A 19,820-nucleotide genomic window follows, 5' to 3' on the forward strand; every position below is an offset into this window, starting at 1 on the left:
CTTTCGAATAAAAAAAAAATTTTGATTACAATTTAATTTTTTGTGTTATTTTTTACAATTTCAAGTTCTATCGGGCTTAAAAAAACACCCTGTACAATGTTATAAACAAAACAAAAAAATAAGATAAAATAAACATAATAATTCTTAGTAAAAGATAAAAGTAGAGTTAATAACAAAAACAATGACATTTATGGATTTAAAAAAATAAATAATTGAATAATGGGAAAAAAAGTGAATTTAAGAAAAATATGAGGAGAAAAAAAATTAAGGTAAAATAAAATTTCAGAGTGACAATAACAGAAATGATAAATATAGAATTATAACAGGACGTCCTGTAGCAGCCTGGGCTCTAGTCTTCGGGTTGTGGTTGGGTTTCCCAAATCATAGGTCACTGCTCCTTTAACTGTCGGTAACTGGGAGTCGAACTTTATGAACCTTTTTTGATGTAATCCTCTATTGTCTCTATTTGTAATTCCTGATGCAATTGGCTGTTTTTTACAAACCAAGGAGCTTCCACTGGGTCTCCATAAGGTGGGTATCTTGCCCTTCATGGGTTTGGGTAGAAACATGGGAATCGAACGTGGGTGCTTTGTCATCCCTTCTACTGTTAGTTATGAAACAGTTCTTCCTTACCAATTACTGAACCCATGAGACTTATTTATTTTTAAATCGTTAGAGAGAGAAACATACTCTTAAAAATGTAATATAATAGTAAAAATAAATAATGAAAAACTATGTCCAAGATACTGAGAAGAAAAGATGTCCAGTGTGTTAAAAAGATAACGTCTATTAGAGGACTCAGAGCTTGGATAAAAAACATAAAATAAAAGAGAATCGGCTTACAATTTTTGGCAATCATGAAATAAAAAAGTATATTATTAAAATAAGATTAATAAATAAATGTCAAAAAATAAAACCAATGGAAAATATGTTATCTTAAATTATTACAGTGTATTGAAGTACTTTATTTTGACAGTACATTGACATACTAGATTTAAGAAGTATGCTGTGTATCTAGTGACCCAATACAGTTGGGCAGCACAATTTTTTTTAATATATGTAGAAGATGGTCAGGATTGCGGTCAAAAAAAAGAACAGAATAGTTTTCAACTACTTAATGTCCGACGTTTCGCCCAACTTCGCAAGGCTTCATCAGGGCCAAAAAGATACAAAATACTACTAAGAACATTACAACAATGATATACAAAAAGGTAAATTAAGGTAGGATAAATATAATGTAAAAAATAAGTGATAAATTTTTTTAATACATTTTTCTCTTTAGTGAAAATTCTAAACAGTAGAAAATTTACGAAGAATATTTTTTTTTTCATCCTATGTAAGAAATATATAGTAAGTTTCGGGCATACTCAAAAACGAAATATTTTTACCTGAGCTCCCATTTCACACCATTTGCCAATTTTTTCGAAAGTGGCTGTAACGGTTTTGTTTAATGTGCAATACAATAGTCTTTACTATGAACTAAATTGTATCCCCATTGAGATAAACAGTAACTAAATCCTTTTATATTTGTAAGTTTTTGTAAAAAGCATAATACTCTTTTATCGTTGTTTCAGGGTTCATCCCCCTGAAATATACATTTCAAAACTTTTTTTCTATTTTTTAAAATACACAATATCTTTTATTATGTTTACTGTTATTACAGTAAATTAAAGTAGTTAGATAGTCCTATTTGCTGTGTTTTTTCCATGTTAATACGCTTTTTCATTAATTTAATGTTTCATAGGTATCTATGAACTGTAAATTGGAATGTAATGGTCGTACTAAACTCATTTTAGTCTCAGATTTTAGCTAACTGTATCCCATTTAATAACGAAACTGCAAACTATTCAATGAGGCACCTAGAATCTGTATGTAGTAGCAATTGAAAAAAAGTGCTCTAATGTCGCCTAATTGTTGTTCTATTTTTTACAACTTAATAAGTAACAAATAAAAGTTTTGGCTGTCTCTGGATGTATAAAATCAAAATTTAATGTCAGGTCCCTCCGTCGCAGCTTCTGTCCACCTGTTTCTTTTAATAATAATCCTCTACCCAGATCTGACACAGTGCAATATCTTGGACTCATCTTAGACAAAAGACTCATCTGGAACCAACATACTAGACTTGAAAGACAAGAACTCAACAGAGGATTCAACCAATACCGACTGCTCAGGCGGACCTCTCATCTCTCAATAGAAAACAAACTTCTAATTTATACTATTTTATTTAATTATTTGATAATAATTTAAGACTATACTCAGACCTATCTGGACCTACGGACTTGAACTTTGGGAAACAGGAAAACCATCGAACATCAAACGTACCCAATCCTTTCAATCTAAAATCCTTAGAACCATAGTTAATGAACCCTATACGTTTCCAACAGATCACTACACCATGACCTTCATATCCCTTTTGTCCTTGACCTCATACCAACCAAATTCTCAAAACTCCATATAAACCTTTCTAACCTCCCTAATCCTTTGTTTCAATCCTTATCTAGTTCCACCCATCCCTACAATCCACCTCGAAGGTTAAAACGGCAGTGGCCAAGAGACTTATTGTAAAATCAAAATGGACAATTGGAGTTCTGGCAATGGTCAGAATTCTCCACTCAAGTTGAGTGTTTGCGGCTTTAGTGCATTTGTTCAGCCTCCACTGGCACATTACCAGTGATGCGGCGAGAGGGATGCGCTGGGATCTTATGAGCTCTGCTGTACACCTCACACGCGGGGGATAGAGTAGGCTCAGGGATCCTCAGGTCGATTGTGTAAATATTGTATATAGGAGTGTAAAGGTGACTAGAGACTATATTATTTTATTTTTTCATGCACATAGTTTGATTATGTTCATTTTCTTTATCCTTCTGTTTGTATATATTTTAAGAGATATTTTATTTATTTTGATGTACTTTTTTCATTTATTTTTTTATTCTTATTTTATTTTATTTAAGTATGGTTGTGATCATTCATCACTATTACCTATTGCCCACAACGGTAAGACAGATTGTAATATCTATCAATAAATAAAGTTTTAAACAAAAAAAAAATGTTAGGAAACGAATGGAAAAAGTTTTTTGTTGACCTATGTTATATATAGAGAAATAAATGATGTTCTACCCGGAGATGGAATAATTTTTTTCAATTATTATTAATCTTGATTAATCTTATCTTTATTAACAGAGGCAAATAAATAATCCATTTTGTAGGTGATGGTATTAAATTTGTGGTAGTATGCATAGCTAAGACCCTGTGGCGGGGAAGGGGCTGTGAAAGACAAGGATTTACTGGCTGCTAACACTCTAGATAGAAGTAGATTTATCGCTCAGTTCGATGCCTACAACCTCAAAACCAATTCTGGGACACGATAAAAAAAAAAAAAAATTCGAAATAAACAAATATTTAAAAACCTGTACTTATTACGTGTAATTTTTATCTTTGAAGCAGTTTAGTACCTGAGTTCAATCAGCCTTTGTTGTTAACTAATTAGCTATTTAACAATAGAAACAGCTCCTATTTCTAATTAAGATTTATATAAAATAAAGATATGTAAGCCTCATACCTTCGAATAAACGGCATTAGTATGATACAACCAAATATTTTTTGATTCTACAACATTCGTTTTTGGAGATTTGTTTCTATGCGTTGTACAGCCTTCAAGACCCTACTGCATGGCGTGTTCACTGCTGGTATAATTGTAAAAATCCCAAGAAGAGATAAAAACTATGATTAAAAAAAAGTTCGAAACATATGTTTCACCTCCTCAAGCATCAGTAAATGACTAAAAAGCCAATGTTTCTCCAATTCAAGAATCGTCAGGGCTGGAAAATGTACTCGTACCATCTCACTTCAAAAGAATAAAAAAAAAAGAGACAGTATACTCCTTTAATCGCAGTTCTAATACCCTTCCAATCTTCAAATCCCGTATCTTCGACTACCTTCTGTCCACCCAATTCCGGAAGAATAACAATTGAAAGTTTCAAAAAGTTTTATATATTTTCTGTATTAAATTTTCGTTTATAATTGTAAATATGTACATTAGTAGAAATTATATCTTTTCATTTATTATTTTTTAGTTTAATTGTATTTGATTTTTTATCATTGCTTTTTTATTTTTATATACTACCAGAAGTCATCTTATGTTTTATTATACGACAAGTGGTTTTATTTTATTTGTTTTATCATTATTTTATATATTCTGTTAATTATTGTTGTTTATTTGTATATTTTTAGATTAATTGTATTATTTTATTTTATGAAATCTTGTAATTTCATCTCTATTTTGTAATTTACTCTAAGGCTCCAAAGTCTAATTTTGACGCCTGTAAATTATTCTAAAGGGATCAATCCCAGAATAAATAAAGATTTTTATTATACCATTCTGAAATGAAAACTTGACCCTCCCTAGCTCACCATTAACCTATAATAGGTAACCGACCTATTTTGGTTAGAATAAATTGGTTACCTGTAAAGTAACACCCATCCCCCCCCCATATCTCAGAAATTATCAGGTATGCGGGAAAAAAAAATGGTATAAGATGAGGGCATTCCATCGACTATAGTTACATCATGTTTTAATTAGTATAAATATTTTATGTCTTTATTTATTTAATACCAGATCGGCCTGATGGGCCTTACATGGTTAGTATAAGAGGAACAATTTTTTTTTTAACAATTAACTATGGGAAGGGGGGTATAGTCTCATACAAAAGACAATGTTATAAAAAAATTAAGATGAAACAGATGGATTAAAATAAGAATTCTTATTAAAAGATAAAAGTAAAGTTCATAACAAAAACAATGACATTCATGGATTTAATAAAATTAATAATTTATTTCTAATGGAAACAAAAAACCTAATTTAAGCAAAGGTGAAGAGAGAAAAAACGAAATTAAGATAAAATACAATTTTGAGAGATAATAACAGAACTGATAAATATAAAAGTAACAACAGGATGTCCTGCAGCCTTCGGGTAGTGGTTGGAGTTCCCAAGTTATAGGTCACTGGAAACTTCATGAACCTTTTTTTGATGTACTCCTCAAAATGTAATCAACAACATTCGTGGACTTAACAAAACAAACAATTGCTCTCTCATGGGGGAAAAACAACAAGTTAATTTGAAAAAAGTACTAAGATAAAAACAGAAGTTATGTCAATAATAGAATTTATACCTACATGTCCTGCAGCAGCCTGGGCTTCAGTCTTCGGGTTGAGGTTGGGTTTCCCAAGTTGTAGGTCACTGCTCCTTTTACTGTAGGTAACTGGGAGTGGAACTTCATGAACCTTTTTTTTAATGTAATCCTCTATTGTATCTATTTCTGATTCAAGATGCAATTGGCTGTTTCATACAAACCAGGGAGCATCCACTGCAATTCTTACGACTTTATTTTGAAAAGATTGTAATTTTTTCTTTTCTTAAAGGATGCCGCTTCGCAGACTACACAGCCATACATCAGCAGTGGCCTGAGAATTATTTCAAAAATAAGGATAGCTGTTTCTGGTTTTAATTTGGGTTTTTAATTAGGATAGGATATAGCTATTGCTAACCTTTATTTCATGCCTAATATACTTTGTTTTTTAATTAAATCGAGATTTGGGCATCTTCAAAGAAAGAATGTTAGCATATTAACTGATAAAGGAGTACGGTCAAATTGAAGAAAGTTTACAAAATATTTTTAAGTAGGTATGTTTCCAACACGAAAGGTCAATGGGTATCTGAATTATTGCCAAGGGGCTCGGTGTTGATCAGAACTTCTTGAAAAAAATGTGCGCATAAATAATTTGTAAAATAATCGATAGTACCTATCAATGGTTTAATTAATAGTAATAATCAACAATAGGTCATCCCTGACCTGAAAGCTTTGATTTTATATTATAGAAATTACCTATAATCAATTACCATATTGTATTATGTTTTATACTTTAATTATTACTGAATTAATTTATTTTTATTTTGGTACTAGGTTGGTGTGATTATTATGAAATAACCATTTTAGGGTTCGTAATTTGAAAGGGCAAATTTTTTATTTTTAATTTGATTAATTTTTATTTTTTTTTTAACAGGTGGTGAGAACAATGGACTTTTATCCACTATTCCAGACCATCCCATTGAGTTGAAGAATTTCGTAAAACATTGCGAGCAGAGAAGGAAGTTTCCAGTTCTGTACAAATTAGAATTCCAGGTATTCCTTACTATTTGAATTATTTCTATTGTATTATAATAGTTATTTGAATAATTAATTAACATACATTTAACAAAAAAAAAACATGTTTTGTAATGTGTCACTTTATGTAATTTAAATTCAAATCTTTTTTTTTCTCACAACCTATATAATTCTTAACATCTTTACAAAGTGAAGAAAATTGAGATTTGGAGGGTTTAATTTCGCTGTATTATATCATTGAAAATTTTCACTGAGTATGATGTCATTGAGTGTATCTGCCAAATGGTGGTTGCCAAGTTTCGAAAAGTATAAAGTTTTTGGAGGCCAATAGAATGCCCAAAAATAAATCATGATCAAATCAAATCGTTTAAAAAATATTTAAATATTGGGCAAGATCAAGAGCCCAAATATAAGTGTATATATATTGAGAGAGAGTGAGAGTTGTAAAACTTTTAGCGAGCTTAATACGTTAACTATAAACTTAAATTGCCAGTATATATACTTAAATATATACATATTTAATTGTAGGTAAAAAAGCTAGTATAAACCCAATAATCGTTAGTTTATATTATAATAATATATAGAGGATTATTACAGAGAATAAATTATTGTTATTTATTTTATTATTATCACCTTGTTATTTTCAATTCTCGATTATATTTGAGTGTTAAAAATTATAGCACCATAACATATAACTCCGCTCTTTTTTATTTCTTTTTTTTTATTTAATTATTTTATTAATTTTTTTTTAACAGTTGATTGTGGGGAATATAGTCTCGTACAAAAGACACACCTAACTAGTTATAACGTTATAATTTTCAAAAAATATGATAAAATAAATAGATAAAAATAATAATCCTTGATATGAGAGAAAAGTAAAGTTAATAACAAAAATAACAACAATCGTGGACTTAACAGAACAAACAATTCCTCTCTAATGGGGTAAAAACAAGTTTGAAAAAAAGGGCGAAGATAAAATAAATAAAATAGAAGTTATGTCAATAATAGAATTGATAATTACAGACTTTATAATAAGATATCCTACAGCAGCCTGGGCTTCAGTCTTCGGGTTGAGGTTGGGTTTCCCAGGTTGTAGGTCACTGCTCCTTTAACTCTCGGTAACTGGGAGTAGAACTTCATTAATCGTTTATTTTTTTATCTAATCTCCAATTCACTCCATTTACAATTCCCGATGCAGTTGCTATTTCTTAACCAAGGAGCATCCACTGCGATTCTGAGAACTTTATTTTTAAAATATTGTAATTTATTTCCTTTTCGTAAAGGATGCCGCTCCCCAGAATTCACCGCCGTACATCAGCAGTGGCCTGTCTCAAGTAACAGATTATATGAATACACAAAGTAAGGGGATCTCAAATAATAGATTTTATAAATCTTACACAAAGTAAGGGGACTTCAATTCAATCTGAAAAGAGATATTATATTACTACAATATAATTCAACATAATTACTTGTTATTTTTTTTCTAAAATCTACCTAACTACTTACTTGTTTACTGTTATTTAAGGGTCTTGAGGCTTTATTATGAGTTTTCCCATGATATCCTACAACTAATATATTTTATAAACCTACAAATTTTACACAGTAACTAGATAATCAACAATCCTTGTCATTTGTTTTAATGCGGCCTAACATAAATCCAAAGAAATCGCTTGAAATATAAAAGCAATAAAATTTCGTATTCTGGTGTCTACGGTAATAAAGGGCTATAACAATAGCTGGGAATGTATTTTGGGCTGAATGAATTGCAGCTGCATGAAATAGAGACAATTGGTTAACGGTATCAGAGGATGCCAGGATCCGCCATCTTTTTCTGAGATATCCTATTGTAGCAGTTATTTCGTTTTATCAAGATTAATCCTCTTACCATACACAAAGGTTTTTGACGGTTTATCGTTGTCCTTGATTTACTTATAATACTACTAATAGTAATATTCTTTATTTATTCTGGGATTAATAATAATATTAATCAAGAATAATATTACGCGCGTCAAAATTAGACTTTAGAGCCTTAGAATAAAATACAAAATAAAAATGAAATTATAAAACATTATAAAATATAATGAATTTGATAAGATAAAAATGAACAACAATAATTAACAGAATATATTAAATAAAATTATAACAAATAAAACAAAACCATATATCATATCATAAAACATAAGCTGACTTAATTCTGATAATAAATAAAAAAAATGGTAAAAAATCAAATATAATTAAACTAAAATAATAAATGAAAAGGTACAACTTCTGCTAATATACATATTTATAAGTATAAACGAGAATCTGAAACATAAAATATATAAACCAACGATATTTTTCTATTATTATAAAAAAAGGTAATTTAAAAAAAATAAATAAAATAAAAATATATATATATACTTATAGTACAAGAGCCCTGTGGGAAAAAAGTCAGTTATTTCACACTTATTTTTGATTACTTTAATTAAAACTATGTATAATTACTAATCAAAATAGTGAGGGGGATATTTCAAAAGGTTAAAAAAAAATTGTTTTCTTTTGGAGCTCTATATTTTTAAAGTACCTACAGCACTATAAAGCATAATAGAACACTGTTTAAAGTAGAGTATATTTGCTAAAATATATCTCTAATGGAGCTATTTACGTTTAATAGTTCCCGAGATACATTTTTTTTAAAGAGCAACAATTCATAACAAAAACCAGTAGTTTTTAAATTAATTTTAGTAAAACTATATTTCATGAATAATTTGATATAGAGATGTCTGCCAGCACTAAAATTAAAGCTACTTTAACGTACTATAAAGTACTTTATGGCACTTAACTACGTAGGAGTAGAAAGCATTTTATAATATTTGCTAAAATTAATTTACTTCTAATCGCTTAGATAGAATTTCATATCCAAAATTTATTTTATATACCAATGTCATAAAAATTACTAGCTACAAAGATAATCGTCATAAAGTGCCTTTTTAATTTTAGTGTTGGAAGACATCTCTATATCTAATGATCCTTATGATATATTTTTTCATAAATCAGAAATTTTGTCCGGAAAAATAGAAATCAATTAGTTTTGGAAAATATGAAAACTCCTACGAAGATAAGTGTCATAAACTATTTTATAGTACGTTAAGAGAGGTCCTAAGACAAATTAATTTTTTTAAATATTTTGAAACAGCTTCCATTTTTTATTCCCATTCACTATACTTGACAGACTCATCAATTTGGACTTGTAATTATACATAGTTTTTATTAAATTAATCAAAAATATGGGATGAAATAACTTTCATTTTTGTCTACTGGACTCTTAGTGATACGAAGTTTCCGGTATAATTAATAATTTGGACATCAAGTGAAAATATTATATAAATATTTCCATGATTTTTCAAATACTTTTAATAACTGATAGATGTTCCCTTTGGTTTAACTCGCTTTAACTTTGTATCATACGTGACAAGTACATGACCAAATGCAGATGAGACCAATGCAGATAAGATGAATTCAGATGACCAGACCAACTGGATAACATCCGAAATTTATGAGAAAAACAAAGGGACCCATAAAAAAAAATTACAAAGAATATCTCTGGTTTGATGACTGTGTGTACTAACAAAGTTTTTATAAACTATAGTAATAAAAGTTTTACTATTTATTACTATTACAAAATTCTTTATTTATTGTTTAATGTCTATTTATTGATATTTACAACTGTATTAAGAATACATACAACAAGTAAATTTAAGGCTGGTTATATAATGAAATGTGGAGAATCTACCCATTTATTGAACTCCAATAACATTTCTTGAGTAGAAGAACCCGAGGCCATCTTCTTTTCAGACGCCTAGGAGAATTATCAGGTCATGAAGAAGAAGCCAGGTTAGAAACAAGTGGGTTTGGGTTGTTGAGAAGTTGATCATAGAAGGATTAGTATCGAGTTCTAGCCATATGGAACATTGAGATCCAGGTAGATGACTTTATTTGTGAAAAATTAAGGAGCATTAAGGATTTTACGAACGATTTCGGACTTAACGATTGAATTAGAGGGGAATTCTAAGGTTTAGTGGAACCCCAAAGCTTAATTCCGGAAGTCCAGTTAGGCCTTATTATAGTCATATTAATGAATCTTCTGTAATTAGTTGGAAGTTTAGACCGTTTGTCCAGTAAGTGTTGTAATAGTCGGAATCGACGAGCGATTTCCTGTCTTTTCAGTCCTGTATGAGGATTCTAACTCAGTTGTTTGTCCAGATGTAGACTTAGGAAACGTATCTGTTCGACAGGAATAAGTGGTGGGTTATTAGAGGGTACCGTACTAACAGATCTGCTACCTTGAGGTACATCTGGACAAACGACTAACCTGGAATCCTCACACAAGACAAATTATTTTGGCATAATTTATTTTATTTACATTGCAAAGTAATATGTATAACAATTAATAATATGTAAAAATAACAATATGTTTTTATAAAATACAATAATATATAAATTTGAGAGCTTCAGTGAGACTCGAGGTGCTGCGCTCTAGTGGATTGTAGTTGAACTCTTTGTTCCTCTCGCTACAACTTTAATGTTCCACATGTAACCGATCTAGCGCGCACCAAATATCAATACTTCCATAATAAACTCCCTAGCCATCAAAACCCCCTAGTTTGTAACCTTGCTTCTTCTTATATTCCTGACAGTCCTTCGAGACGCCTGAAAAGAAGATGGCCTCGAAACTTTTCAGGGTAGAAATATTATTAGAATGCTTCCAATGGGTAGTTTCTCTACATTTTGATTTTTCATCAAATTTACTTAATTTGTTTCTATGTAAATACAGGTGTAATTAGCAATAAATAAAATAATCCGAACGAATTATATGAGGAGATTAAAATCAGATCCGAGGATAAACTCAAGGACGGACTCTAATCATTCATTGTAGCACTGGATGGATGCGAGTTATCAACTTATCACTAATTGATGGATGGGCTATCCCAGGCATGTTCCAGGTCGAGGTAGCTTGATTCTGCTTCCATTCACGTTCTGAAACAATCGATCTTTAGATTGTAAGATAATTGTCAATTAGTTTTCTAATATATTTAGCTCTAGATCAGTGTTTATGATGTCCCAATTATTATCATTCAACGAAATCATATAAGCACTAAGAGAACATGGGTTACGGTCAAAATAAACTAAAAAAAAATTTTTTTTTTAAATATTTATTTATTGCTATTTACAACTGTACATTATAATACATTTAGTAAATCTTATCTAAGTTAAATTGGAACGCCTGTAACAGCGTGTAGAGAAACTACCCATTGGTAGCACTCTAATGACATTTTACATTAGCTGGTCTCGTGGCCATCTTCTTTTCAGGCGCCTCGGAGGATTGCCAGGAATGGAAGAGGGTGCAAGATTAGAAACTTGGGGTTTGGTTAGAGAGTTTGTAATGGAAGGAGTGATATCCGGTTCGGGCTAGATCGGTTACATAGGGAACATTAAGGTATTTATGTATGATTTTATTTGTGACAAAGTAAGGAGCGTTGAGGATTTTACGAAGGATTTTGGATTGTAAGGATTGAATACGAGAGGAATTCGAAGGGTTAGTGGAGCCCCAAAGCTTAACTCCATTTGTCCAGACTGGCCTTATTACAGTCATGTAGATCAGTCTTTTGTAATGTGTTGGAAATTTATACCATCTGTCTAGTAAGTGCTGTAATAGTCGAAATCGATGTGCAGTTTCCTGTCTTTTCAGTCTTGTGTGAGGATTCCAGGTTAATCGTTTGTCCAAATGTAGTCCAAGGTAGCGGATCTGTTCGACAGGGATAAGAGTCACATCATTAAATGAAACTGTAGGGCAGTCAGTAGGTTTACGACGAAAATTAGAATTAAAATTAAATCACATAAACAATGCGAACGTTTCGGTCCACATTTCAGAGACACAGTAAAGAATAATATCATACATACACGATAATGTAAATGATTTTAATTGTATCTGGTTTCTTGTCGTCCTGGAAACTCAAGAACATCTTTCACTCGATATACATAAAAGGGAATGATCGAATCTTTGTCCATAAACTTTTGAATTACTGGACCGATTTACATGTTTTTTTATATTTATACATATTCCCTGTCACTACAGGAAGGTTAAAATATGTTGAAATCATAGAATACTTAGGTAGAAAAAAAAATTATGAACAGAATTAAGCGTTTTTTGTGTGTAGCTAAGAAAGTATGCATTTTTTCTCTATATACCAATCGATTCGTCTGTCTCCGAAGAATAAGAAAAAATATCACAGATCCCATTAAATGATATTATATTCACAAAAAAACTATAAAAACGTAATGTGGCTTAGGGTAAAGTAGGCCAACATTTTTTTTTAAAGCAAATCATAAAAACAATTCTCATATCTGGAAATTTACTTTCAACCTGGAAAAATATTTCTTCTTTCTTCTCTTCCATTTATTAATAAATTCTTCCATATATTTTAGTAATCTCTTTTTTATTACTACTGACAATAAGAGGTAGTTAACTATTGTAAATAAAATTGAAAGTTCTTTTGAAAATTCGTTATTTAAGCACCGTCAGACCATTTCCATAAGTTCTTATCTAGCTGATATCTAAGAGAAAGTAATTGTTTTTTAATATAACGAGTCCAAAAAAAAGTCCTTAGATCCGTTCTCAAGGAAATAACAAAAAATAAAAAATATGAAAAGAGGTAATTTTGGTAAAGTTTATTTTAGCTAAAATGTAATATCCCTACCTCAAATACGTAATTTCAGTATCATACATTTTGTTGTGAGCTAGACTTTCCACATATTCTCTGACCATTTTGAGATATTTTATTATTAGGTCTCAAAGGGCGTGTATTTTCATTGTAAAAATTCATATAGTTTCAAATAGTTAAACATATTAGTAATAATGACTTTTCTAATTAGCAATTTCCCCCCAAAAATACGAAATTAATCAATATGTTGAATTTGACCTTTTTTCATAACACCGACGATAAACAATAATAATGAAGAGGACTGGAAACATTTATTCAATTATTAAAAATATCCGACAGATAATCATAATTAATTGGTATAAGGAGCACTAATCCTATGAAATATATTAATGTAATTATTTATGTGTTTCAGACTGCAATTAAAGTAGAAACGCATTCATGTCGCCACGCCTCAAAAGCAGCCAACAAGGAAAAGAACCAAAACATGAAATGTATTCCGTGTAAGTACCTCATGAATATATTATTATTATTTATTAATTTTAATACCATTATCATTTATTTATTTTTTATTTTTTCTAAACTTTATTTATTGGTAGATATTACAATCTGCCACAACGTTTTTGGGCAATAACTAATAGTGATGACTGATCATATTCATACTAAAATAAAGTAAGAATAAAAATAAATAAAATAATAATAATAAAAATAAAAATAAATAAATAAAATAATCACCAGTCACATTTACACTCATACATACAATTTTATTATTTCTAAACATATCATTTTTAGAGTTTTCATCGCATCTGATAACCTCTTATCATATATGATAAATTTTGAGATAAATTATCAAAATATGATTTTTAAAAAATCTGTTTGCACTTTTACTCTTCGCCGCAACAGTCATATTTCATTACAGTATCCCTTTATAATATATCTACTACTCAACAATGGGTGTGTACAAGGATCTAACATGTATTCGCACTCTGAAACGATGAGAATTTTCTAGTTTTTTTTAACTAGTTCAATTTTTATTATAATCTAAAATTATTAATATCCAAAATGCTAATTATTATCCTTAAAATAAAATAACTCATTAAAAAAAACTCAATATCCAGTAATATTATATATAAATATAAATATAAACAGCCAGAAATATATACCTATCCGTTGAATATAAGTTCTGTATTAAACAAACCTACCTCCTTCAAACTATTCTTATGGTGTACAATTGAGCCCCGCTTATCCGTACCAATCATATATGAAACCCGAATTTCTCTTTTTCCTTCAGATACTTCTAAGACATTTTTCTATCACTGAGAAAATTTTCTTTTACAACAAAGTTGTATAAATTAAAATACTTACAGTCAACCGAAGTTCCTGATTTTAATTACGTAATTTGGGAGGCATATAAAAATAATTTGAACATTTTTTTTGTAGGTATAAATTTTGATATCGTAAGATTACTTACGTTTTTTTTTGTTTTTTTTAGAATATACATGTAATTCTTGTTAAATAAAAATGATTACATTTCGTTTGTATTTGTTGGAAAGCGTGCGACTACCATCCCTCGTGGTAGCCTTATTGCACAAGAGCCGGGAAGAAAACAAGGCAGTTATTTCACCCCAATTTTTGATTACTTTAATGAAAACTATGTATAATTACTAGTCAACACTGATGAGTCTGCCAAGTATAGGTAGGGGGAATAAAAAATGGCTGCTGTTTCAAAATCATAAAAAACTAATTAATTTTTCATATGGAACCCTGTATCTTCAAAACTACCAACAACACTAGAAAATCTAAAAGAACATTATTTAAAGGAGAGTAAATTTGCTGAAATATGAGCCCTAATAGAGCTAATTACGTCCAATAGTTCTCGAGATAGAGATTTTTAAAAAGCAACATTTCTTAAAAATCTACTGAAACATTAATAGTAGTTAATTTATTTTGAGAAATTTATATCTCAGGAACTATGTGACGCATAGATATCTATTAGCACCCAAATTAAAGCTAGTTTAACATACTATCCAGTAGTTTATGACTTTTACCTTCGTAGGAATAGTAGTTTTCATGATATTTCATAAAATAAATTGATTTATAGTTGTTCGGACAATATGTTTGAGTTTTGAAAAACTTTATTTCAGAAATCATAGGACGTACAGATGTCTGCAAGCGCTCAAATTAAAGCTAGTTTACCATAAAATAGTTAATAATGTTTATCTTTGTAGGAGTAGCAGTTGTTATGATATTTGACAAAATAAACTCACAAAATGTTAATTTCTAGTTGTTCGTATAAAATATTGGATTTTTTAAAAAATAAATTTCTAGACCCATTAGACGCACATGTGTCTGCCAACACTCGAAATAAAGGAAATTTAACTTACTACAAAGTAGTTGATGACACTTATCTTCGTAGGGGTAGTAGTTTTTATGATATCCACCTATGAATATGAATTTGGCAAATGAAAATTTGTCCGAACAACCATAAATCAATTTATTTTAGCAAGTTTCATGTAAACTATTACTCCTATCTCGAGAACTATTGAACGTAAATAGCTCTATTAGGGCTTACAATTTGGCAAATTTACTCTACTTTAAATGATGTTCTCTTAGATTTTCTATTGTTTTTGGTAGTTTTAAAAATAAAGATCTCCGAATGAAAAATTAATTATTTTTAACGTTTTTTAAAACCCGCCATTTTTTATTTCCCCTACGTATACTTGGCAGACTCATCAATTTTGACGATTAATTATACATGGTTTTCATTAAAGTAATCAAAAATTGGGGTAATAACTGACTTTTTTCTCCTCTTGGCCTCTTGTACTATTACTATAATCTTACTTTTGAAACAGATACTTATAGTGAGTATGTTGGTCTATGTTCGACATGTCACAATCTTACAAGAGCAGATTGTATTAAGTCTTTTAAAAAAATAAATAAACTTTAGAATAATTTTATATCTCCATTTATATAAATATAAAGTACAATGATATTAAAACTAATGTATATAAGTTTTAATATCATTGCTACACCGTTATTAGTTTTATAAAATAACGTGTAGTAATTAAAATTTACCAAATATGAGAATTCAGTAAATCTAGCGGCTAAAGCATAGAGGTCTGTGCCAGACATTCGTTACTCTAATCTTATTATAAGGAACGAAAATCTATTTCTAAATTGCTTTGTTCAGAGTAACCCTCAAGCAACTCGACCTTCGCTGTTTTCTCAGAGCTCCAAATAAACTTAAAATAACAAGAATATTCATTTATTCTTTAAATAATACTAATTATAAATACGGTGATAAGGAAGGAATATACATAATAAGTAAGTGTAAAGGAGAAAAAAGTAAAATTTTGTGAATAGCACTCCCACAAAAAAGTCGACTTTAGGCTACAACTTTTTTAAAAGCTCCATAATCCAAAGTCCTTTTATAACCGACTATACTTGAAATAAGCACCACTGTAGTATTAATGGTCTGTGACATCATCTTTAAAAAGGGAAAACCTTTTGCGCTTATTTCACCACAAAATCGGTTGTCCTAAAAATAGCAACAATTTTCTTTTGTAGCACTTTAAATACGCCTGTTATGATTTATGAAATCATTAATATCGAAGAACGCAATGTCACTAATTCGGTTAAATTTAATTAATAAATTATTTTTGTTATTTCAATAATAACTATTTCTAATAAACCAGGTAAAATAAGACACTCCAAAATAATGAAACAAACACTGGAACGATGGAACCACACACATACACTTTTCCAGCTCTCATTGGCAATAGATTTTGACGAAAGAGGTATTATAAGAAAGAGAATTTCATTTAGATTCTGAAATTCTTACTGGAACTTTAATAAAAATCATTTAAAAATGTGTGAGATTTCAGAACTCTGGTAGAGGCAAATCTTCGGAACGAGACAGTTCAAATTGAGTTTTATAGATTTCGACACTGTCATCAATCCTAAGGAATTATGTTTATGTTTTAAAGCCCAAAAATGAACAATTTTCTGAGATAGCTCACGAATTAGGCACGGGTCAAACCTGAGGTTAGCTTCCGCAGCGCCTGGCAATACTTTGTAAGTAATGTTACTTGAATAACGGTTCTGCAAGGAGGTCATTTGGTCCGACTCAAGTTCAATAATCAACTCAATAATTGATTTTGAGGTCAGGAGACCCTTTTATTTATTTATTTATTTAACACCAGATCAGCCTAGTTGTCCTTACATGGTTAGTGTAAAAGGTACTTCTTTTTTTTAACAATTGATGAAGAAGAAAAATTAAGATAAAATAAAATTTTAGAGTGACAATAATAGAAATGATAAATATAGAATTTATAACAGGATGTTCTGCAGCAGCCTGGGCTTCAGTCTTCGGGTTGTGGTTGGGTTTCTCAAGTTGTAGGTCAATGCTCCTGTAACTGTTGGCAAATGGGAGTGGAACTTCATAAATCTTTTTTGTGATGTAATCCTCTATTGTCTCTATATGTAATTCCCCATACAATTGGCTGTTTGCCCGACTACAAGATCTTTAATCAAGTTTAACCTCTTTATAAGGCTGGGTGGAGGAGGGCTCCCAAACACACAGGGCTGACTCACAACTACAGAGAAACAGAAAATAATTATCTACCACAACTGGATATGAACACGAGTCCTTGGACTTGAGGAGTACATTGAGCTTCCCACTCATATACATATATATATATACTTCTAGCACACCCCATTACTCAAACTACTGCTACTAAAATTAATAAATTCTTATTTCTAATGACCATATTGCTTCGATTCCTGAGTTTCCAAACTTTTGAAACTAATTTTACTATATATTTCACGTGTATATAAGTGAAAGTAAAAACAACAGTTAAGAAAACTCAGTGTAATTTGTGACCAGTTTAACAAAGTATTTAAACAATTATTTTGTTTAAAAACGGATACCTCGCAATCTACAAAAAAATTTCTGCTGGTACTCCAAATGTCTCTCTTCTAATTCTAGAATATTTAAAATTAATTCTGATAGATTCTTTACAACCACATATTGATGATAGATAATAAATCATTTTATCTCATTTAAATTGCAATTTCACAAAACGATAGGCCCCGAATACTTCATGATTTTGATTACATTAATTACCGTTAAGGTTCATGTTCCGTTTCCAATTACAGATCATGTTACAGTTCCCTTCACTGTCCAAGTTACATTTCCCATCACTGTTCAAATTACAGTTCCTGTTAAATCAATCGCAATAATTAATGTCGTACGTAGTTATTATAGTTCATTAATTTTGTTTAGATTTAAAATTATTATCAACCATGAATTAATTTATAAAATCGGAATAAAATGATTAATCATAAATAATTTTAATTTAAAATGGTCGCTTTTAAATTATGAGAAAAATAAATTATTAATAATAATAATGCCATAGATTCCAGTCCTTAATATTATGTTATTATAAAAAATTAAACCATTCCATGGTTTTAAACGTCCATGTGTAATGTCCTCATCCCGTTATTATTCTATGTATAATGCATTTTTTATTCTTTATTAACAAAAATATGATTAACCACTAAAGGTTTAAATCATTTTTTTTTTTAATTTATGTTTATGATTCAACTTTTTATATTTCCACTTCAGGGTGATTATTTTCACCGAGAGTATTTTCATCATTGAAAATGAAAAAAAAAAAAAAAAAAAAAAAAGATCGACACTAGAAACCATTGAATCCCTCCTCCTTTCAATCCTTAAATCGTAAATCCTTCCTGCAATCCTGATAACCTAACATTATTCAAAGATACCTATCCACTCTTCCATTTTAAACTCCATACCCAAACAAAGCCACTAGATGGTAACCTTTACCTTCTGTTCTAGATAATCTTTTAAGGTCTCAAAGAAGAAGAAGGCCAAAGTGTCTTTTGATTAAGAAATGTAGAAAAAAATTGTATGACATATATATACATACCGACGAATTCTGCCAAACTGATTATCAATTCGTGATACTTCGAAAACCCAATGAATGATGATTTTTTATTCGGTTGACTCTACAGACGTCTGCCTTTTATGGACTACTACTTTCCAATTTCCTCTTTCACATCTTTGTTGATTCTGTGTATCCATCTGGTTTTTGGCCTCCCACGTGGTCTTTTGCCGAATAAACTGGTATGCATTGTAGTGTAGAGGCATCCTGATGGATTGCTTCGAGCCACATATCCCGCCCATCTTAACCTCCTTGCCTTTATAGCAAGTAGTTCATTGCTTTTTAGGGTACCTGTCAGAGCCCAGACCTCGTAGTCGTATATCAGAGCTGACTCAATCATGGTATTTTACACCATGATAGCTTCAAATATTTTTCGAAATTTCAGTATTTTTGACAGAGAGAACATGGTCTGTCCGTGCTTCTTATACGCTAGTCATCATTTATAGATGTTATTGTAGAGCCGAGGTATTTGAAATTGTCTTGCTATCCACATGAATATTTATATGTGGTAACTATTTCCCATTCACGCTGATGTCGTTATGGTAGATTTTTCGGCTTGCAATCATATACTTTGTTTTATCTCCATTTATTCGCAATCCTCTGCTTCTCTTATTAGTGTATTTTCATGTTATCTTGGTTACTTCCTCGGACCACAATGTCGTCCACGTAGACCAGGATGATATATTTCATTCCGATTGCACCCCACCATTTTCACGTTATGTTCTTCTAATCACTTTTTCTAGGGCTTGGTTGAACCGCGTTGGTGAGTTCATCTCCTTGTCTCAGACCTGTTCTCACTTCAATGGCTTCAGATGGATACTTCTACTTCTATCAGGATTCTGCATTAGGATCACTGGTACTCAGTTTTGTCAGTCTTACCTACTTCCCGGGGATTCCAGTGGACAATGATTCACCTAATTAGATTTACCTTTATTCCCCCTAAAAAAAAAAAAAATATTTATTATACTAGTATATAATGAATTATTAATAACGA

At 30.3% G+C, this 19,820-nt stretch overlaps 1 protein-coding gene across 1 annotated transcript in view; it reads left to right on the plus strand.

Annotated features, from left to right (window-relative positions):
- Window positions 1–19,820, plus strand: part of Ptp36E (protein tyrosine phosphatase 36E) — a gene marked incomplete in the record, with an annotated part of 427,312 nt that overhangs the window by 369,291 nt on the left and 38,201 nt on the right. Inside the window, 2 exon segments of the mRNA XM_067050192.1 lie at window positions 6,062–6,180; window positions 13,276–13,363. Coding sequence (XP_066906293.1) covers window positions 6,062–6,180; window positions 13,276–13,363 — 207 coding nt within the window.

This window comes from Halyomorpha halys, unplaced genomic scaffold, assembly GCF_000696795.3.
Source record: "Halyomorpha halys isolate HHAL.00 unplaced genomic scaffold, Hhal_1.1 Scaffold709.1, whole genome shotgun sequence".
NCBI lineage: Eukaryota > Metazoa > Arthropoda > Insecta > Hemiptera > Pentatomidae > Halyomorpha > Halyomorpha halys.